The sequence below is a fragment of the Dipodomys ordii genome, unplaced genomic scaffold, assembly GCF_000151885.1.
Source record: "Dipodomys ordii isolate 6190 unplaced genomic scaffold, Dord_2.0 Scaffold98, whole genome shotgun sequence".
Lineage (NCBI taxonomy): Eukaryota > Metazoa > Chordata > Mammalia > Rodentia > Heteromyidae > Dipodomys > Dipodomys ordii.
Window position 1 is genome coordinate 5,177,098 of NW_012267314.1, and position 23,297 is coordinate 5,200,394.

Genomic DNA, 23,297 nt, shown 5'->3' on the forward strand with positions numbered 1-23,297 from the left:
TCATTTTTTATGTCATAAATGCCAGTAGATTTAGTTATAGTAGTAGACATCTGGGTATTCTGAATTGCACTATGTGCATAGTGCTATGTCTGTCCCTAAGTGTGCAACAGTTCCCACATATGTGCATGCATGAAGGTGTCAGTTCCTAGCACAGACATGTCAAACTTAAGGTCAAATATGAGTGTTTGTTCTACATTTCTTATTTAAAATTTTATGTATTTATTTGGTGGTACTGGGGTTTGAGTCTAAAGTTTTGTCCTTCCTAGACAAGTATTCTACTATTTCAGCCCTTTTTGCTTTTAGGTTATTTTTAAGGTAGGATCTTGGGCTTGCCCCCACTGCTCGGGATGTGGGTTGGGATCCTTCTATCCATGCCTCCCAAATAGCTGGGATTATAGGTATGTGCCACTGTACTTAGCTACTTTTTTTTTTTTTTTTGAGATGTCTTCCAAATATAGAGCAGGAACTCTAAATATAGAGATGGAACTCTCCATCTTCCTGTTTCAGCTTCCTAAGTGCAGGTATTAAAGGTGTGCACCACCACACCTGGGCATGAGGCTTTTTTAAAAAAGTAAATTATTTCTTTTGTTTCTTTTTGGTACTACTTAGGGATCTCTTGTACTGCCTAAATATGCTAAACATGTATGTATCCTACCAAGGAACTATATCTTCAGTCAAGTATTGTTTTCCTTTTCTTTTTGTTGCAATGTTTTTAAGGAATTTCATTTTGGTAGTTGTTCATGTGTAATATTAAATTTTATTAGCAATTTTAGGATTGCTTTCTTTTATGTCCCACATTTCTTTTCTTTTTCTTTTTTTTTTTTGGTCCGTTCATGGGGCCTGAACTCTGGGCCTGGGAGCTGTCCCTCAGCTCTTCAGCTCAAGGCTAGCGCTCTACCACTTGAGCCACAGTGCCACTTCTGGCTTTTTTTTCTTTTTGCTTATGTGGTGCTGGGGAATCGAACCCAGGGCCTCATGCATGCAAGGCAAGCATTCTACCACTGAGCCACCTTCCCAGCCCCCTGTCACACATTTCTTTATTCCTTATGTTTGTTTTATTTTGGAGGAAAGCTTGGCCTTTCTGCCTCCATTTTTTAATGTGTTTATTGCTTAGACATTCTCTTTTTTTTATTGTAAAGATATTATACAGAGGGTTACAGTTACATGAGTAAGGTAATGAGTACACTTCCTATTGAGCATTGTTACCCCCTCCATTGTTTTCCCCCTCCTTATGGTTTTAATAAAGTTTCTGGGGTTTGGATTTTTTTTTTGTGCCAGTCTTGGGGCACCTTGAACTCTGGGCCTGGGCACTATTCTTGAGCTTGTGCTCAAGGCTAGTGCTCTTATCACTTAAGCCACAGCTCCACTTCCAGCTTTTTTTTGGTACTTAATTGGAGATAAGAGTCTCATTGGCTTCACTGCCTGGGCTGGCTTCAAAATGTCATCCTCAGATCTTAGCCTTCTGAGTATCTGTGATTGTTGGTATGAGCAACTGGTTCCTGGCCCACATCGTCAGTTTTTTGTTGGGCTTAATGTTCTCATGACTTAATGACTGCTTAAAGACTGCAGTATTAGAGTGAAATTTGAAATTTGATGTAATGTTCATGTAAGTCATTAGGTGGCAGCATATAACAACCTAGCAAAATGGACATCTGGTTTCAGAAAATGTTTGTAGAGATTGGATCACTATAATTCTTCTTTCTTCCCTTTTTCTTTTTTCTCTCTCTTTTTCTTAATCCTCTCTTCCTTTTTTCTATGCCCCAATATATACCATTTACAAAGTAGCAGTTTTCCTGATTAACTATGTGGTATTTCTTACTAACCTTTTGTTTTTACCTTAATAAATAGGTGGGAAATACACCAAGAGTGATTTCAAGGAGTATGAAAAGGAGCAGGATAAGTCATCCAATTTGGTTCTGAAAGATAAAGTAAAGCCCAAACAGGAGTATCCTTAACAAGAATGTGTGTTGATCATCTACAGTACTGTGATGCATTGTAAAAAGTCACAAAGGCTCTGTAAGAAAAGGTTCTTAAATCTCTATCATGAGAAAATAACTTAGTTGATTCCCATTGTATTTCAATGTCTATATATTTTTTTTCTTGTTTCTTATGTCCTGTATTCTGGAGAAAGTTAGGTTTGAAAGAAGTCTTTAGCTTAAATCCCTTACCTTCTTGCTCTTAGTTAAGTACCATCCTACTAACCACATTCCAGAAGATTATTAGGTAAGATCTTTCTGCATATAGTATTGTTGTAGATTTCTTGTTATCATAAATTTCATACTGCTAGTCATTCTCTTTTTTTTTTAGCTGATCCTGGAGCTTGAACTCTGGGCTTGGGAGCTGTCCCTTTTTGCTTAAGGCTAGTGCAACTTCCATCCTTTTCTGTGATTTGTTGGGAGTTTGGAGTCTCACAGATTTTTCTACCTGAGCTGGCTTTGAACCATGATCCTCATATCTCAGACTCCTAAATAGCTAGGCTTATAGGGGTGAGCCACCACAGTCCCAGTGCTAATTAATTTTTTGGGTCTAACATCCTTATCTAAATAGGAAAACCCTGTAGTTCTTTGTTACAAAACTAGATTGCTTCTTTCGCATAGTACATTGTGATTTTAGCAACATAGGTTTGTTGGACTCATACTGAGCCCAACACTATGATCCTCCTATTTCCATTTCCCACTGTACATGGGATGACAAACATATACCACCATACTCAGTTCTTTCTGTTGAGGTAGGGTCTCATGAACATTTTTGCCCAAGGTGATCTGGAACCATGTTCTCCTGAACTCAGCCACTAGTATTGGATACTCCTGCACCAAGCCATCGGTTGAGATGGAGTCTTGCAAACTTTTTGGCTGAACTGACATTGAACTATGGTTTTCATGATTTCCACCTCCTGAATAGCTAAGATTATAGACATGAGCCACTGGCATCTGCCAGGTTCACTTTTTGTAGGATTACAGAGATATCCTTTACTTTACTGTTCAGGTTCTTCCAAGTTTTTGGTTGAGACAAGTAAGAAGCAATGAAGCATACTGTTCATATTATGTCATTTCAATTTGTTCAAATGAGTTTTCCTATTATAAATCTATCACTCCACACACTGCAAAGGTTATTTCTTTGGTGATTGTTTCTGATAAATGGTGTCTTTGTTTTCTAGTTTCTGTTGCTGTTGCAGAGCTTTTCTTTTCCTATGTTATGTCGACATTTTTTTCAAACATTTCATCAAAGAGAGATGTGTATCGAGTTGACCTTTATATATTCCTGTTTTAAATTGTGCTACCTGTCTGCCATACATAAAGCATGTGAAGCAGAGCTAGATAAAGTCTGAAGGATTCTGACAACATCAGCCTAAGGAGAGGTTTTCACAGGCAGCAGAACCAACAAGTTGATAATTGATCTACAAAGAGCAACATTAGGGGACATGTGATTGGAAGCCTAAAATCATAAAAGGTATGGGTGGAATTCACTAGGTTTTGGTTTTGGTTTTGGTGACAGTGGGGTCTGAACTCAAGGCCTTGCACTTGCTAGGCAGATGCTGTACAACTTGAACTACATCCTCAGCTCTTTTACTGCTTTAGTTATTTTTCACACAGTGTGTCAAGTTTTTGCCTAGGGCCAGCCTCAGATCGTGGTCCTCTTACTTAAGCCTCCTGTGTAGTGGGGCTGACAGGCATGGACCACCACGTTCTGCTTGTTTGTTCAGATGGAGACTCGATAACTGTATGCCCGGGCTGGCCTCAGAATTCTTCCAATCTCTTTCTGAGTAGCTAGTTTTACATGTGTATACTACCACTCCTGGCCCTTGCAATCTTTGCAGGCAAACTTAGCCTAAGCACTAGTAAGTGCAACTGGAAGAAGGGGAATGTTATAGGATAAATAAGGAAGTACATCATAAAATTCAATGCATATTCTACAAAATTAAGAAAATTGAGGAAGGGCTGGGAGGTGGGGAAGAATTATGAGAGGGTGACATTAATCAAGATACATCGTATTATTCTTTTGGGGGGGGGATCTGGTTGGGCCTGAACTCTGGGCCTGGGCCCTGTCCCTCAGCTCTTCAGCTCAAGGCTAGCATTCTACCACTTGAGCCACAGCACCACTTCCGGCTTTTTTCTTTTTGCTTATGGGGTGCTGAGGAATCGAACCCAGGGCCTCAGGCATGCAAGGCAAGCGCTCTATCACTGAGCCACCTTCCCAGCCCAAGATATATTGTATTCTTACAGCAACTCCTTTGTGCAACTACTGAAAGATAATAAAAAAGAGAGATTGCTCCATAAATTAAAAAAAAATAAAGGAAGTACAGTTGTAGAGCAGAAATTAGAAGATGTCTTTTTCCCTGTGGAGGTAGTTCAGGTTAAAAAGAAGGACCAGGTAAGGCTAAGGTATAGCTCAGTGATAGAACACTTGCCTTGCTTGCTTACCTCCATGCAGCAGACCCTCAGTTCCATCCTCAGCACTGCAAAAAACAAACAGAAAAAGGAAAGAATATTTAAATTTTGTAGCATCAAAATATCTTAAACCCAAGAAGGCAGAGCACTAGTAGTTAAGAAATTAGGCATATTTGAGAATCAGTGGCTAGTCTGTCTAGTTTAGGACTGTTGGGTAAAAATTTCTGCAACGATGAAAATGTACTTTTCCTTCCTTGCCCACATGTAGTTAGTGAGACATCTGAGGAACTGGACTTTTTTTTTTTTTTTTTAAGAAAAAACAGTTTAAGAAAAAAGTCCTGTAAGTGGTGCTGTGGCTCAAATGGTAGTGTGCTCACCTTGAGCTGAAGAGCTGAGGGACAGCGCCCAGGCCCAGAGTTCAGGCCCCAGGACTGGCAAAAAAAAGAAAAAAAGTCCTTTGTTTCCATATCTTTGGAGTTCATTTCAGTATGTATCTTATATACATATGAAGAAGTGCTTGGGTATTACACCTTCATGATTTTCTCCTAAGACTATCCTCTTTTGGTCTCACTGTATGTGAGTATCTAGAATTTTGTTTATTTTGTCATGTCCCATTCTGTTTTAGCTCTAACTTCCTCATATCAGGGAGAACATGAGTTATTTGCTTCTCTGATCTTGGCTTACCTCACTTAACATGATTTGTTCTAGGAACTGAACTTTTTAAATTTTAATTGCATAAACACATATTGTTAATACTGAGCAGTACAACTTTCTAGCCTTCTGAAGTTGATATAAAAGATGGATGTGACCTTGGTAGCTGACAGGTTTCATTTTAGGAGGCATTTGTAATATCTATATTATATTAGTTATTTATGGCAAAGGAAAAGGATTCAGAGGATGTCTGAGTCAACTAAAAGGCATAGGGGGAATACGTTTTACAGATCTTGAAAGAAAGAGAAATTTCTGTGAATGGAGATTATTAATCAAAAAGATCAAATAGCAGGTAAGGGAGTTTAGACCTTTGTGAAGAAACTAGACAAAAGATGTCAGTGAGATCACGAATTTGTGTTTGATATAAAGGATTTTGGAGATTTGACATCATAAAAGGTTGGTTTTGGTTTTAGTATTGAGTGGAAGACAGTGGATAAGCAAGGAAGAAAGAGAATCCAAGTGTCCTAATGGTATAACAGATCCTCTACAAATACTTAATATCCAGGTTAAGAATGAAAGATGCTGTCCCTACCCATCTACGGCTACAGGAGTAGGAGGGAAGAGCTAGTATAAAATAATTATGTTAGACATAAATTATGTCTATTTCAGAGATATGGGACTTAGAGTAGGGTAAGAGGTTAGGAAATAGCCTAAGTAGCACCAAAGGGACCAAAGTTCAAGCTGCAACTCAGATACAGGATAGAGGAGGGCTGTGTCAGGAGCTGGTTTCTTTAGTAATGGATTTTCTTTAAATCCACTATTGGAGAGAGTGTAAGCGGCAGGAAGTGTACTTGAAGTCCCAACTGCTCACAGGGAGGCTGAGGCAGGAGGATTGCTCAAGTCTTGTTCAAGGATAGCCTCAGCAACTTACTGAAACCTTATTTTTCTTTCTAAAATGTATCATATTTTAATGACTCTACTGAGTCATAATTCAATTAACCCCCTGCCCATAAAATAAGGGTCTTTAACCCTTATCACTGAGCTACCTCCCTTTTTCCTTTTTTTTTTTTTTTTTCTGTCGGTCATGGGGCTTGAACTCTGATCCTCAGATCTCAGCCTCCTTAGTAGCTAGGATTACAGGTGTGAGCCATCAGCACCAGGCAGTTTTTGTATATTAAGGAAACTACTTATCCTTGAAATGAAATATTATTATAATTATTATTTGGTGTATCAAACCCAGGACTTTGCTCATGTTAGCAAGTATTCACTCACTGAGCTATATCCTCAACCCCATTGTTAATATTTTAGTAGCACATTTAAGTGAAATTTAGAAAAGATGAACTTAGTTTAACTATCACTTAGACAAATTATGCTCAGATTGTGCTCAGATTACACTACTATGTATGTAGGGATTTGGGGGCGGGAGGTGTCATTTAAATTTTTTTTTTCATGTTTAGATTTTTTCTTATTGTAAAAATACTGTACAGAGGGGTTACAATTACATGGGCAAGATAATGAGTACATTTCTTTTTTTTGGGGGGGAGCCTGAACTCTGGGCCTGGGTGCTGTCCCTCAGCTCTTCAGCTCAAGGCTCAATTTTTTGATGGTGTTGGGGTTTTAAATTGGTCCTTTACTTGCTAGAAAGTCACTCTACTGCTGAGCCATGCAGGCTCTTTTTCCTTTGTCCCCCTGGTATTGGAGTTTGAATTCATGGCCTTGGACTTGCTTAGCTTGTTTGCTTGGCTGGTATTCTTCCGGTGGTCACTTAAGTCATACCGACAGCTTGGCTTTCTGCTGCTTATTTTGGTGGTGATGTCTCATATTTTTCTGCTAGGGCTAGCTTTGAATCAAAATTCTGGAGGCAGCCTCTTGAGTTGCTAGGATTATAGGCATGAGCCACTGGCACACAGCTTTTACACAAATTTAAGATTCTTTTCACTTTTAGCTTTCATATACCTAAGTAAGATTTTATGTAAACCTGAAATTGTTTTTTTCAGAACATTTATCACTTGTAATAGCTTTCATTGCATTGTATTAAAGTACTGTAATGTTTTCAAGTATATATTACTAAATATTTTTATTTATTTTTTGATATTAAAATTTTAATATGCCACATGTCTTTGTTCATTTATTATTTTATTTTTTATAAGTTTTTTTAGCTAGTGCCAGTGGCTCACATCTGTAATCTTAGCTACTTGGGAGGCTGAGAACAGCAGGATCAAAATGGAGGGTCAGCCTAGAATCTGTCTCAACCCGTAGCTTATTATAGTAGCATATACCTGTGTCTAAAGGAACCCAGGAGGCTGAAATTAAGATCAAACTTCTAGGCCAGTCTCAGCAGAAAAGTCCACCAGAGTTTCTCAGTAGAGAGAAGCTACATGCAGATGTGTTAGTATGACATCTATGAGACGGTGGAAAGAAGCCTAAAATTGGTTGATTATGTTCACAGTGTGTGCCTTGTCAAGAAGTAAGACCCCATCAAAAGCAACCAGTGCAAAACAGGGCTAGAAGTGTGACTCAGCAGTAGAGTACTTTCCTAACAAGGGTGATACCCCTAAGTTCAAACCCTACTCCTGAAAAAATAACCCCCTACACCATGTTTGAGATTAAACCCCAGGGCTTCATGTGTGCTACCAAGTATTCTACCACTGAGCTATACCACAGACTCAACGAAGTTACACGTTAACTATTAATGTGCATTGCTAAATTTCCTTCTAAAGGACTGATTTAATCATATGAATGTACTTGTTACCTTGTATAATATTTGGGGGTTTTCTTTTTTTCTTATGCTTTTTTTTTAATACTCTTAATTTTTTTCTCTCTCTCTTTTCACATTCGTGGGGCTTGAATTCAGTGCCTGGGTGTTGTCACTGAGCTCTTTGGATCAAGGCTAGCACTCTTGTCACTTGAGCCACAGCTCTACTTCTGGTTTTCTGGTGGTTAATTAGGGACAGTCTTACAGACTTTCCTGTCCAGCCTTGCTTTTACCCATGATCCTTAGATCTTATCTTCCTGAGTAGCTTAGGTTTATAAGCGTGAGCTACTAGCACCTGGCTCTATGTTAAAAATGTTTTTCGGTGTTATTGATAAATATATTTCCTTATTTCTTAATGCTGCTTGCATTTTCATTTGTGGACACTGTTTTTCTCCCTTTTTTTTTTTTTTTGCCTAGTAGTTATTAGCTGTATAGGATTAGGATTCTTTATATTTCTTCTGTTACATAATGAAAGAAAATACCTTAGATTTGTTTTAGAAATGTGTACTTTCTCTGCTTTTGAAATACTGTTTGCTTTTAAAGTTACATTTAGCCTTATAACCTCTCTTGCTTAACAGATTTTACATTTTGATTTCTATTTGGTCATTTTATGTTTGTCCTTAACTAATTGCTTTAGTGCAAAATATGATCTTATACTTGATGAGCAGGCAGAAGACTCAAAATCAAGTCACTCACACACAAGTAAAAAACATAAGAAAAAAACCCGCCATTGCTCTGAAGAAAAAGAAGATGAAGATTACATGCCAATCAGAAATACTAACCAGGTTGGTTTAATATCTTTGTCTAGGTGTCCCTTTGTAAATTACTTCTTAAAGGTATAATATAGGGAGAGAAGAGATAGGTCTGAAAAGTAATTCCTAACTCTAAAATGTAGAATGGCTTTCTAGAGTTAATGGGCTTTAATTTTCAAAACTATGTGCCATATGCTATAAAAAAGATTGCATTCAAGATAACTTAATGTGTCATATTTCCACATTGTGAAGCAAGAGTGATCTGCCACCTGTGGGTACCCATTTATTTCCATCAAAAACTGAAAAATAGTGTTCGGTTGCAGCCTGGGTTTTATGTGCAGCACTTAGAACCTTATAGCTTTTATAGTCTGTAAACCATTTATACACTTTGTATTGAACATTAAATGTAGCACTAATAGGTAACGCGATCATCCCAAAGTTCTGAATATCACATTTTCTACAACAATACTAATGAAAATTTCTCAAAGTAAATTGATTTTAAAGAGAAGAAATTATTTTTGCTCCCTTCCTCCCTTGATCTACTACTTGAGCCATACTACCAGTCCAGCAATGCTGGTAAATTGCAGATAATAATTTCCAGAACTGTTGGTTTATTTTATTTTTGATAAATTCTGGGGCTTGAGCTCAGGACCTGTCCCTGAGTTTCTTTTGCTCAAGGCTAGCATTCTACCACTTGTGCCACAGCATACGTCTAGCTTTTTTTGTATATGTGGTACTAAGGAGTTGAACCCAGGGCTTCATGCATGCTAGGCAAGCACTCTACCACCAAGCTACATTCCCAGCCTGAGTTTCCAGAACTTTTCTGCCTGGGCTAACTTCAAATCATGTTCCCCAGGTCTCAGCCTCCTGAATATCTAGGATTACAGGTGTGGGCCACCAGTTCTTGACGAGCAGAAATAATGTCCAACTTGTGTTTTGAGTCTCTGTTAAATAAAAAGCAAATTATGCCACAGCCCCATGCTTTTATTGTATCTCACATTTGAGCTGAGCCCAAATGGATGAGGATTGTGGTAGGCTGAGGTTGAGGTGAGGAAGGAGGAAGCCTAGGAAGGTAAGAATGTTGAGATACAGAAATATAGTAAACAAAGGGAAAGCTTTGCTGCCTGGAATCTTAGATTGACATTTTTATGCTGGAGGCCATCAATGGGACTTGACATGTTACTTTCTGACCCATAGTTTTCTCCTCTGTGAAATGAGATAGTACTTCACAGCCATGCTGTATAATTAATTGAAAAAAAATGTGTGCACACATTTTCTACAACTGGCCATTCTTTTTTTTTTTGGGTGGGGGGGCCTCCAGTCATGGCCTGAACTCTGGGCCTGGGCGCTGTCCCTCAGCCCTTCAACTCAAGGCTAGCACTCTACCACTTGAGCCATAGCACCACTTCCGGCTTTTTTTTTTCTGCTTATGTGGTGCTGAGGAATCGAACCCAGGGCCTCATGCATGCAAGGCAAGCGCTCTACCACTGAGCCACCTTTCCAGCCTCATGGCCATTCTTTTTGTTTTTTGTTTTTGTTTTGAAACAGGGTCTCTTTGTGTAGCCCAGGCTGGCACTGTATTTGAACACCTTTTGCCTTAGTCTCCTGAGTACCAGGACACACTAGTACAGCCACTTGGCTTATTTTTATCACCACTTCCTTTGCTATTACAGTCACAAAGTGCAGTTCTAAAGTCACTTGTAATAGCTTCTCCTTGTCGTTATGTCATTAACTATGTTCATATTTCAGTTCATTTGTTTAATTTTCTTTTTTTTATTGTTAAAGGATTGCTTGGAACATTTTTTTTAATTTGTTGTTTAAAACTGTAAAATCAAAATGTTTTAAAACAGAAGTAAAATCAAGCCAGGTATGGTGGTGTGTGCATGTCATCCTAGCACTCAGGATAATGAGGCAGGAAGGTTGAGAGCTTGAGCCTCGCTGAGCGAAGTAGTCTAAAAAAAAAAAAAGCAAAATCTACAAAATAATGCTTAGATATATCTAGCTTCTACTTCTCCTTTTCATCTTTCTTCTGTAGATAACTTTTTATGTACTTTTATGGTTTGTCTTCATTAAAAATTATTTTAGTAGAAATATTTATCATATATATACATTTAACATACACACACACACACACACACACACACACACACACACACACACACACACACACACACACACACACACACACACACACACACAATGTTCTTAGCTCCCTCTTTCAAAGTAGCATACTTTTCTACCTTGGTGTGGTGTAGCAGAGGAGTAATTTCCTTTCATAGTCTACTATCTGTTTAAAGATTGCCATCTTTCATGTCTCATCCTAGTATTTTTAAGTTGTACCCTTCTTCTTTCCTTCAAATACTACTCACATGAATCAGTTACAATAAAAGCAATTGTAGTGTCTTTTTATCCTTAAAAGATGAGCTGAATTCTTTTATCTCTATTTTACAACAAAGAAAACAAAGATTAAGCTACTGGCCATTGCTTTACATAGTTAGTAAGTAACAATTGCCTACTTTAGCTCAGACTCTTGCCTAGTCTATTGCTGTTTTTATCTGAATGTATTCTTGTTGAATTTATTTCCTTAATCCTATTCCTACTTGGGTGTAATAGCGTGGCATTTCACGATGATGTATAGGAGGAGTTTCTCCTCTCTCCTTATTTCTATACTATATTTAGTTCAAGATCACTGTGGTGCTTTTTTCACACTCCTTTAAGTATTTTTACTAAAAACCCATGTCCTTGTCTCATGTGCTTTTTACCTGTAGCTTTCCATCTGTGCTTGCACTGGAGTCTTCAGTAAGTCCAGGCCTGAGATAAACATTGCTGTGTTTGAGATAATTAGAAGTCTACTAAATTCAAAGGCTGATGATATATATATATATATGTATTTTTTTTTTTGGTCCAGTCGTGGGGGCCTGAACTCTGGGCCTGGGTGCTGGCCCTCAGCTCTTAGCTCAAGGCTAGCGCTCTACCACTTGAGCCACAGCGCCACTTCCGGCTTTTTTTTTCATTTTGCTTATGTGGTACTGAGGAATCAAACCCAGGGCCTCAGGCATGCAAGGCAAGCGCTCTACCACTGAGCCACCTTCCCAACCCAGGCTGACGATATTTTAAGTCTGTTCCTCCTCCCTTTTATGAGTCTTTTGATCCTGCTACTTGATGACTTAAAACTTGCTTTTAACAAAATTCTCTGTTGGTGCGAAGTAAGAAGTATTATATTCTGGGGGAAGGTCATTAGTATTTATATAGTAATTTTAACTATAGTTTTCCTGTTTCTCCCAAGTATATTAAAGTAAATATTTTTAAATAGTAACATAGCTTCATTAATTTTCCTTTGGTTCCAGACTAAGAGACATAATAGTTAAAGGAAAATTTCCATACTAGCTAAATTTCAGGTGTAGTTCATATTTTCCTATTTGTTAGTATTTTACTGGTTGAGTCCAGTTTCCTAAAAATGTTTTAACTAAATTCTTTAAATTGTTTTTTTTTCTTGAAAGCCTTACAATTCAATTTGAAACTCGTGTTTAATTTTTCCACCTTGTGTTTTAATTACAAATGTGATTTTTGTGTCGTTGAGGTTGGGTCTCACTGAGGTTATAGGAAATGAGTGTTGAGCTGTGGGTCACCTGCCTGAGAGTCATTCTGGGTATTGGTTCTCCACTGGGCTTTTCCTGCCATATGTAGAATTTGGCACTCTATTCTTGCTATCATTTTAATGATTTAATGTTCTTTCAATGCTTAGGTTTAATTCTTTTTTTCCCTGTTTCATTTAATTGAATCTTCTATTTAATCCCAGAGGCCTGAGCAAAGATAGCTTTAGAGCAGGTCATTTGCTGGGTTAATTGCTTTACATGGGAGTATGTCTGTCCTTTTAGTTATATGATTTTTTATTCACCTTGTCTTATGTCATAAGTGTATAAAACATAAAGTCCATATTGGAAAAGACCTTATTGATTTAAATTCATCTTAGATAAGATTCAATCAAGTGTTGGAATTTGTGTGTGGGTGTGGGTGTGTCCTGGGGCTTGAACTGAGGTCCTGGATGCTGTCTCTGAGCTCCTTTTGCTCAGGGATAGCACTTGAGCCACAGCTCCCTTTCTGGCTTTTTTTGAACAGTTTATTGGAAATAGAGTCTCACAGACTTTCCTGCCCCTGCTGGTTTCAAACTGTGCTCCTTAGATCTCAACCTCTCCTCAGTAGCTAGGATTATAGGTTCGAGCCACCAGTGCCTAGCTAGATGTTGGCATTCTTTTCATTATTTTTTACCCTGTTTCACCCCCTCCCCTTACTTTCAATTTTGTATATCAAGTTGTTAAATAATGATATTAAACTGGGCAGATCTTAAATCTTGGCCTCTGTTTCTAGAATGAGGGCAATATACTACTGAAGCTCTTTTTTTTTTTTTTCTGGGCCTGAGTACTGTCCCTAAGCTCTTCAGCTCAAGACTAGCTTTCTACCCTGAGCCACAGCACCACTTCTGGTTTTTTCTGCTTATGTGGTGCTGAGGAATCGAACCCAGAGTTTCATGCATGTAAGGAAAGCACTCTACTACTGAGTCACCTTCCCAGCCCCAGAAGCTCTTAAGTATTGTGTTATCCATACCATATTAGTGGGTCAACTCTGACTGGCTTTTTTTTTTTTTTTGGTTCCGGTCATGGGGCCTGAACTCTGGGCCTGGGCGCTGTCCCTCAGCTCTTCAGCTCAAGGCTAGCGCTCTACCACTTGAGCCACAGCGCCACTTCCGGCTTTTTTCTTTTTGCTTATGTGGTGTTGAGGAATCGAACCCAGGACCTCATGCTTGCAAGGCAAGCGCTCTACCACTGTGCCACCTTCCCAGCCCTCTGACTGGCTTTTTTTTTTTTTTTTTTTTGGGTCCGGTCGTGGGGCCTGAACTCTGGGCCTGGGTGCAGTCCCTCAGCTCTTCAGCTCAAGGCTAGCGCTCTACCACTTGAGCCACAGTGCCACTTCCAGCTTTTTTTTTTCTGCTTATGTGGTGCTGAGGAATCGAACCCAGGGCCTCATGCATGCGAGGCAAACACTCTACCACTGAGCCAACTTACCAGCCCTCTGACTGGCTTTAAAAAAAAAATAATTTCTTGTTGAGATTAAGTGATTACATAAAATTCACAGTATTGTGGGATAGTGATACTTAGTTAAAGTCACAAACACATTTTAGCCTTCACAAGGCAAATTGTCATTATCATGGTTTATAAAGTTTGTGAATTCTATATGCTTTGACAGTACAACTATTTCTTCCCCATCAGGTGATACATACATTTCTTTTCTTTTGCTTAGTGTAAGCTGTTCCCACTTTCCCTCTCATTCTCTCCCTTCCATCCTTGCTGTTGAGTTGCTTAGTTCATTTTCATCAATGTCCAGTGCAACTGATGGGCTCCTCTGTTGTATATTTTCCCATTTTCCTCTGATTCTGTGCCCTCCTCCTAGCTTCCCTCAGATGTGCACATACACGTGTGTGTGTGTATTATGCATATATATACATATACATAATACATACATATATATGGTCAAAAACATGGAGTCATTTAGTAATGATACCACAAATTAAGTAGAGGTCCTTTGTTTCTTGAGTCCTGTTTACGTGTTATATCTCCTTGAATTTTGAATTTAACATCCACATATCCGGGAGACCATGTACCGTTAGTCTCTCTGCTCTTGGCTTACCTTGCTCTGACTGGCTTTTCTTCTGCTTATAGTTGACACTTTACCACTCAAGTGCTATACCATTTAAGCCTATGTCCAGAGCCCTTTTGCTTTAGTTTGTTTTTCACATTGGGTCTCCACTTTTGCCTGTGGAGGTCTCAGAACGTGATACTCCTATATTTACTTCCTGTGTAGCTGGGATTGCAAGTAAAAACCAACCCAGCTTATTTGTTGAGATGGGCTCTTACTACTCTTACTACTTTTGTGTCCAGCCCAGCCTTCCAAGTAGCTGGGATTACAGGTCTGAGCCAGTGCCTGCCCTATTTTGTATTTTAGCTTATGAGATTCTTGACATTAGTAATATTTAAAGTTTAAGCTTGGCATGATGTTGCATATCTAAAATCATAGCACTCAGGAGGCCGAAACAGGAGGATCATGAACTCAAGGCCAGCTTGGGTTACATAGGAGACTTAGTTACAACAATTGGCTGACAGTAGACTTTGCTAGGTTTTACTTAAACAACAAGGTCCCTAACATAATGATTTCAGTGGTTCAAGTGCAACTCTGTATGTCTTTGGCAGGATATCTACAGGGAGATGGGGTTTGGTCACTATGAAGAAGAAGAAGCCTGTTGGGAGAAGCAAAAGAGTGAGAAGAGAGACCGGCCACAGAAGCGTAGTCGTAGCCGATCTCGAGATAGGGATGGCCACTACGGCCACAGCCACAAATCCAAATACCAAGCAGATCCATATGAGAGAGAAAGAAGTAAGAAGAGAGAACGAAGCAGAAGTCCAAAGAAATCCAAAGACAAAGAAAAATCTAAGTACAGATGAAAAGTGAAGAGTTTACTCTTGCCTAACTTAAGAAACTGGAGACATGTCCACCCACAGTTTTGTCAAAGCAGTTATAAACTCTGCTTCTTGTTTTCTTTCATATTAGGATTATGGCCCTTTTAGATTGATAACACAGGGCTCTGAAAGATAACTGAACAGTTTTTTGTGTATCTTTTTTTATACTAATTTTGTTGTTATACCTAAGTGGCAGAATTCATTTTCAATGTCTTTTACTCTTGTTTTTAACATGCAGTATTTCATACTACAAAAGACACAACATGTGTAGATAGTATAAAGAATAATAAATATAAATACCTGTGTACCCATCAGTCATTTTAAGAAATAGAATATCATCTATACTTTAGAAGTCTTCCATTTTCTGAGTAATTTTTATTCTGAATTTTATGTTTTCCATGATCTTGTTCTAGCTTCACAAGGTAATTTTGTATGTTTTTGAATTTTATATAAATGGCATATGTTTTACTCCTGGGACTTTCTTTTTTCACTTTAACATCTTTTTTTTTTTCTCTTTTTTTCTTTTTGTCGGTCATGGGGCCTGAACTCTAGGCCTGGGCGCTGTCCTTCAGCTCTTCAGTTCAAGGCTAGTGCTCTACCACTTGAGCCACAGCGCCACTTATGGCTTTTTCTGTTTATGTGGTGCTGAGAAATTGAACCGAGGGCCTCATGCATGCAAGGCAAGCACTCTACCACTGGGCCATTTTCCCAGTTCCTCACTTTAACATCTTTATTTTATATTACTATTAAGAATGACATGATTTTGTTGGTGGACATTTTGTTTCTTTTTGCTATTGCAAACTGCTGTTGTGAGCATCCTCATCTTTATCCTTAAAAGATAATGCCAAATTGCATCCTAGAGTAGTTGTATCAGTTACCATGTTTCACTGTAGATCTTTGTGTCACATCTCTAACACTTGTCAATTTTAGACTATAGTAATTTTATCAGTTTTGTAAATTTATTGTTGTTTTTGGTTTATGATTTTTTTTTTCCTGGGGTCTGGTCATGGGGCCTGAACTCTGGGCCTGGGCGCTGTCCCTCAACTCTTCAGCTCAAGGCTAGCGCTCTACCACTTGAGCCACAGCGCCACTTCCAGCTTTTTTCTTTTTGCTTATGTGGTGCTGAGGAATCGAACCCAGGGCCTCATGCATGCAAGACAAGCGCTCTACCACTGAGCCATCTTCCCTGCCCAAGGTTTATGATATTTTTGATGTAGGGTCTCATTATGTAGCCCATGGTGGCCTCAGATTAGAGATCCTCTTGCTTCTGCCTCCCAAGTGCTGGAATTAGAGTGGTGATGTTCTCATTGTCACTGGAATTAAGCAGTTTGATTGCAGTGTGCTAGTGTCATTTTTTCCATTGTAGGTTCATGGTTTTCATCAAGTTTGGAATTTTTTTTGGCATTATTCTTTCAGTTAATGTTTCTGTCCCTCCACCTGTACCCTTTCCCTCCTGGCGCTCCACTTCCTTGTGTGTTAGCTGTTTAAAGCTGTGTCTTCACACTGGTGCTCTGTTTACTTGGTTAACTTTTCTTTTTTCTCCTGTGTTTTGTGTTTGTAGTTTCCGTTGGCATGGCCTTTCTTCTGAAGTGACTAATCTTTTCATGCCACCAATGCATATGTTTAGTCTTTAGGCTTATTTGGGCCTTTTTTTCTCGTCTGTGTGTCTCATTTACAAACTCCAACTTTATTCTTCTTTTTGTCTTGGGAGAGGGCAAGGGGAACATCTGTAGTACAGCAGATCTGACATCTCTGTCATGTATGGTTAGCTTCTATTGATTGATTTCTACCTTGTACCCACCCCGGTATGGGATTGTAATTTCTACATTTTGGAATTATTTGATAGGAGTTTGATGGTGTCCTTTAGTCTGTATTTCCTATAAACATGAAGTTAGGCCTGTTTTTGTTTTTGTTTTTAGCTTGAGTTATACATTTGAGGTAGAAAATGTGTTTCTTTGCTTCTTGTTTGTTTTGAGAGGGCCTCCCCTGTAGGCCAGGCTGGCTAGGGATTTGAAGTTCTCTCACCTTGCTGTCCTATGAGCTAGAATGACAGTTATGTGCCACCACTTACAATTTCTCTGTTCTGTGCTTTTGTGATCTGTTTAAGAAATCTGTTGGGGTAGGGGTATTACTCAGTGGTCCAGTGTTTGCACACAATACTGGATTTAATGTCTAGCATCAAAATCTGAGCTGAAGTAATGATGATAGTCTATATTCTAAAAAATGATATAACCTTATATACTCCCATTTAAATCTTTAGTCCAGATTGAATGTTATGCGTGTATGTATATGGCATGATAAATGTATCCAGATCTACTGTCTTTATTTATTAATCCAAATCCCATTATTGAAAGTTTAATCCATTCTCTGCAGTTCCACTTAATGTATGTGAGGGGCTGTGTGTGTGCGCGCACGCACGCTGCTCCTGGGGCTTACACTCAGGATAGTGTTCTACCACTTGAGCCACAGCTCCACTTCTGCCTTTTTGGTGGTTAATTTTTTTTTATTTTTTTATTTTTTTGTCGGTCGTGGGGCTTGAACTCTGGGCCTGGGCGCTGTCCCTCAGCTCTTCAGCTCAAGGCGAGTGCTCTACCACTTGAGCCACAGCACCACTTCCAGTTTTCTAGTGGTTAATTTTGAGATAAGAGTCTCACGGACTTTCCTGCCCAGGCTGGCTTTGAACCGGAATCCTCAGATCTCAGCCTCCTGAGCAGCTAGGATTACAGGCATGAGCCACCAGCTCCAGGCTTTGGTGGTTAATTTTGAGATAAGAGTCTTACAGTATTCTGGCCAGACCGGATTTGAACCACAATCTTAGTTGTCAGTCTCCTGAGTAGCTAGGATTACAGGTGTTAGCCACTGGTTCCCAGCCATCTGTGAGTTTTTGTATGAGTATGTTATTTGGGCTGTTGATTCTATTGGCTTACTGTCTGTTATAAGTCCAATACCAATGCATATATTTCTTTTTCTCTCTTTTATTTTTTATTTATTTATTTTTTGTTGGTCATGGGGCTTGAACTCTGGATCTGAGCACTGTCCCTGAGCTCTTCAGCTCAAGGTGAGTGCTCTACCACTTGAGCCACAGCACCATTTCCAGTTTTCTGGAGATGAGTCTCACAGATTTTTCCTGCCTGGGCTGGCTTTGAACCAGGATCCTCAGATCTCAGCCTCCTGAGTAGCTAGGATTACAGGCGTGAGCCACCGGCACCTTGCCCAATGCATATATTTCTATGGCTTATAGAAAACTTTATATTTAAACAAGTCCTTTCATCTGTTTCTTTATTTTTTTTTTGTCTTTTCCTTTTTGGTACTGGGGATCGAACCCAGGACGTTGCGCTTGCTAGGCAAGCGCTTTGCCAGTGAGCTACATCCCAGCCCTCATCTGTTTCTTTATTAGGAAAGGTTTGGTTCTTTGTTCTTTGCAGCTTTGGAAATGAAACTAACATTTCCCAAAGAATTCTGTTGGGACTTTAATTGTGTTAGTACTGAAACAGTAGATTACTTAAAGGGGAAAAAAGTCTTCCTAGTACTGAATCTTCTTAATCATTATCATATCTCTCCATTGGGTTCTTAGAATTTTCCTAATAAAGCTTCAGAACATTCTTCGTTGGATTTATTTCTAGTTTCTTTTCTTTTAAAAATGTTGTAAATGGTGTCTTTTAAAAACACAATTTTTGTTATACCGACCTAAGAAATTACAGTTTTGATTACTGCTCTCTCTTTTGTGGGGAAGGGAGGAGGGGGGGAGAGGCGGGAGGGCAATATTGGGATTGGAACTTAGAGCTTGTGTTTGAACGGCGACTCAACTCTGATTACTGTCTCTGTATCTAGCCATTTACTAAGCCTTTATATTTAAATTTCGTAGGATTTTGGGGGTCTTTTAGGTGGATAATAGCATTTGCAATTAAGACTTTTTTCCTAATTATTTTAAAATTAAAATATATGTAACATGGCTGGGAAGGTGGCTTAGTGGTAGAGCACTTGCCTTGCATGCATGAGGCTCTGGGTTCGATTCCTCAGCACCACATAAGCAAAAAGAAAAAAGCCGGGAGTGGTGCTGTGGCTCAAGTGGTAGAGTGCTAGCCTTGAGCTGAAGAGCTGAGGGACAGCGCCCAGGCCCAGAGTTCAGGCCCCACGACCAGACCCCCCCAAAAGATAAATAAAATATATGTAACAAACCTGCCTTATTTGCAGATGTGTTACACAGAGTGTTTTTTTTTTTTTTTTGTCGGCCGTGGGGCTTGAACTCTGGGCCTGGGCGCTGTCCCTCAGCTCTTCATCTCAAGGCAAGCGCTCTACCACTTGAGCTACAGCGCCACTTCCGGTTTTCTGGTGGTTTATTGGAGATGGGAGTCTCACGGTCTCTCCTGCCCGGGCTGGCTTTGAACCGCCATCCTCAGATCTCAGCCTCCTGAGTAGCTAGGATTACAGGCGTGAGCCACCAGCGCCCGGCTGTGTTATACAGAGTTTTGATCAAGCACTGAAAAAATAAAAAAAATTAAAATTTTTTAAGTTTCCATGCACGCATTTTATAGTTCAGTGGGAGCACGCACGCAAGCTCTCAGCCCTGTGTACTGTCATTTGTGTTAATTTGATGTGAATGCTACATGACTGCCTGCCTTTAATTTGTGAAAGCACACCTCAGAAAGCAAGTGGTAATCCCAAAGCAAGATAGCAGTTTATGTATTTAAGAGAAGTGATAAAGTGAAAATTTAGGATTGATTGGAAGGGCTGGGAAGGTGGCTCAGTGGTGCTTGCCTTGCATGCACAAGGCCCTGTGTTTGATTCCTCAACAACACAAGCAGAAAAAGCCGGAAGTGGGGCTGAGGCTCAAGTGGTAGAGCGCTAGCTTTCAGCTGAAGAGCTGAGGGACAGTGCCCAGGCCCAGAGTTCAGGCCCCCACAACCGACAAAAAAAAAAAAAAGATTGATTGGAAGCCAGCGGTTCTTTAGTAGAACTTGGACTGCCTTAGAAGAAAAATGAGTTAGGCATCAAAGTCCGGCACTCAATTCCCAGCATCTGAGCACACACAGGTATTCCTCAATGGTGAGTTCCTTAGAACCGGTCTCGAGTGTCTGCCATATCCCTGTTTGTGATACCACTCACTGGCCACCTTTCCAGTAGAGTTTTGAATAGCTAAGTGATTTTAGTTGATTCTAATTTCTAATACAGTGATGAGAGACTCTGGCTTGTATTTTTCTCTTTTGTGTTATTCTTACCTGATTTTGATTAGATTATACATTAAGTTGGGAATGTTATCAACCATCCTTTTTCTTGGATATTTAGGGAAAAAAATGTAAGTCAGCTTTTCTTTAAAAGGTGGGTGGAACTTGCCTATAAAATCATTGAGTGTTTTATTTCTCTCGTGGGGGCATAGGTGCTGAGGTTTGAACTCAGAGCCTGGATAGTGCTCTACGACTTGAGCCTAGGATTATGGGTGTGAGCCACCAGCACCCGGCTTGGGATGCATTTTTTGGTGAGTGTGTGAAAAAAATGTGCTGTTGATTAAATTTCAGTAATTACAGAATTACTAATTTTTCTACTTCTTTGGTATAAATCATTTTGATGAATGCATTCTGGGAATTTTTCATTTCCTATTGGAGTTTTTTAAGTTATTGGCAAGTGTTCATATTTTATCTGCTAGATACCTAATTTCCCTTTAACATTATTGATGAATATCATGTTTTAATGTGCCTCATAAGTAGCATACAGCTAGACTGGCTTCTTTTTAGTCCCCCAATTTTTTACTATCTTTTATTAGGTTTACAATGAAATATTGTGACATTTCCATACATGCATATAATATATCCCAACAACTTTACACTCTGTATCTCTCTCCTTTATCCCCGCTCCTTTCCTCAACCATATTTATCCTCATTCCCCATTTCCACTCCCTCCCTTCTCTCACTCCTCAGTGGAGGCTATTTTACTTCAGTAGGAATGATAGAGAGGCCGAAATTGGGAGGATCGTGGTTCCAGACCTTGAGTTCAAATTTCAATATTGTAAAGAACCTATTCTACATAAGAAACCATTAATATGACTATAGAAATGTAGACTTGCCTATATAGAAGATTCTAAACTGTGTGAAAAATGAATGAACAAGAGGAATGTCGATGTCATGGGGTAAGAATAATGAGAATAACAAATTTATGTTTAATAGAATCCAGGAGAATCAAAGTGGTAAAATCTTGAGCCTAGCATTTCAAGGAAACAGTTTTTTAACCAAAAGGTATAGGAAACTTGCTTTAAAAAGGCTCCTGTGTAGCAGCAGGAAGAACATTAATCGAAATGTTTTAACAAAGTGATGACTTTTTTTTTTTTTTTGGTTGGTCATGGGGCCTGAACTCTGGGCCTGGGTGCTGTCCCTCAGCTTTTCAGCTCAAGGCTAGCACTCTACCACTTGAGCCACAGCGCCACTTCCAAAGTGATGACTTCTAACTACAGCATTTATCAGAGAGCCCTGATTGGATACAGTGCTGTGTTGGCTCGTGTGCTACTGTGTGCACCTAGGCCAAAGAGCCCGGGTTTCTGATTGCTTCCAATTTGCTTCTGAAGATTAGGCTCACTCTTTTCCTGCTTTAGATTGAACACAGAGCCTATTGCATATGCACACACTCTACCACTGAGCCTCAGCCCCAGCCCCTGGTGAACTCACACCAGACGTCAGTGATTTTTTTACTGACTTGCTAAAATTGAAGAGGAATGGGCTGGGAAGGTGGCTCAGTGGTAGAGTGCTTGCCTTGCATGCCTGACGCCCTGGGTTCGATTCCTCAGCACCACATAAGCAAAAAGAAAAAAGCCAGAAGTGGCGCTGTGGCTCAAGTGGTAGAGCGCTAGACTTGAGCTGAAGAGCTGAGGGACAGTGCCCAGGCCCAGAGTTCAGGCCCCACGACTGGACCCAAAAAAATTAAAAATAAAAAATAAAATTGAAGAGGAAAAGAAAGGTACACTGTGGACAGTGACTGCATGTAATTGTGTGTGTGTGTGTGTGTGTGTGTGTGTATACATATACATAGATGTAGTTATTTTGGCTAGATACTCATGTCTCCTCTCTGTAATCCTAACTACTCAGGAGGATGAGATCTGAGGGTCGTGGTTTGAAGCTAGTCTAGAGAGAAAAGTCTGAAAGACTCTTTCGAATTAACCAGCAAAATGCCAGACTGGAGACATGGCTCAAATGATGGTAGAACACTAGCTATCTGAAAAAGCCAAGCCAGAGCTTAAGTCCTAAGTTGAAGCCCCAGTAATAGCATCTTAAGCCCAAATATCTTCATTAGTTATAACTTCACGGTAAAGTTTAATCTTTCTTACCAGTTGGCTTTTCCAAGATTTTTGTCAGTACTAGGGCCTCACACTTCTAAGTAGACTGTCCACTGCTTGAACCGTACCTCCAGCCCCTGGTTCTTTAGAAATAGGTTAATAGAAACTGCATAGCTTACAGGGTCAGCAATCCTACTCTGAGATTTTTTTTTAATAAATTGTTTTTTCGTTACTGGCGGGTATATTTTGTGTTTTTCCACACATCATAAAAACATGTAGTCTCATTTGACATTTCTTCCCCATCTAGGTTGAGTCACCAAGAGCGCATAAGAGCATAAAACCGAAATCACAGAAGCCTTACCTTTCAGTGGCTGTTGCTATGAAACCTTGTTTTGATGGGAAAATTTGAGAAGCTTTTGCTTCCTGTTGTTAAATGAGAATGTGGAGATCCCCTTCATTTTCAAGACTGTCTCTTTTCAAAGACCCAGTCTTGCTCATGGTGCCTTCTAGAGTCTTACCTTTGTTATCCACATGGACTATTGATAAGGGCACTTCTCTGGATTAATGGTATATTTCTTCTCTTCTTCCATTCATTGCTCACTGGATGGCTGATGGGTCCATGTTTGAGTGATGCTTGGTGTGCTGTTATTTACTTTGCCAAGGGCAGTGGGAAGCAGATTCATGAAAGACTACATCTCTGTGCAGACACACTAGCGGGGCAGTTTGGATAGAAAAAGAAGTTAGGAAAGTGCTGCCTGCTTTGCTGTATCTCTGGAATTAGACCACAGTGAACTCTGCTTCCTGAATAAGGGACAGTTGTGTTTTACTCTTGTTTGCTTGATCTGGTGGGGAGAGCTTGGGATTTTTTTTTTTTTTTTTTGTCGGTCGTGGGGCTTGAACTCTGGGCCTGGGTGCTGTCCCTCAGCTCTTCAGCTCAAGGTGAGCGCTCTACCATTTGAGCTACAGTGCCACTTCCGG

At 39.6% G+C, this 23,297-nt stretch overlaps 1 protein-coding gene across 1 annotated transcript in view; it reads left to right on the plus strand.

The window, feature by feature from the left end:
- Nucleotides 1-15,372, plus strand: part of Ppil4 (peptidylprolyl isomerase (cyclophilin)-like 4) — a 31,854-nt gene extending 16,482 nt beyond the window's left edge. Inside the window, exons 11-13 of the mRNA XM_013026948.1 lie at nt 1,849-1,945; nt 8,432-8,579; nt 14,792-15,372. Of these exons, the coding sequence (XP_012882402.1) occupies nt 1,849-1,945; nt 8,432-8,579; nt 14,792-15,043 (497 nt within the window). The 3' untranslated portion in view covers nt 15,044-15,372. The remainder of the gene's footprint in view (nt 1-1,848; nt 1,946-8,431; nt 8,580-14,791) is intronic.
- Nucleotides 15,373-23,297: the final 7,925 nt, after the last annotated feature.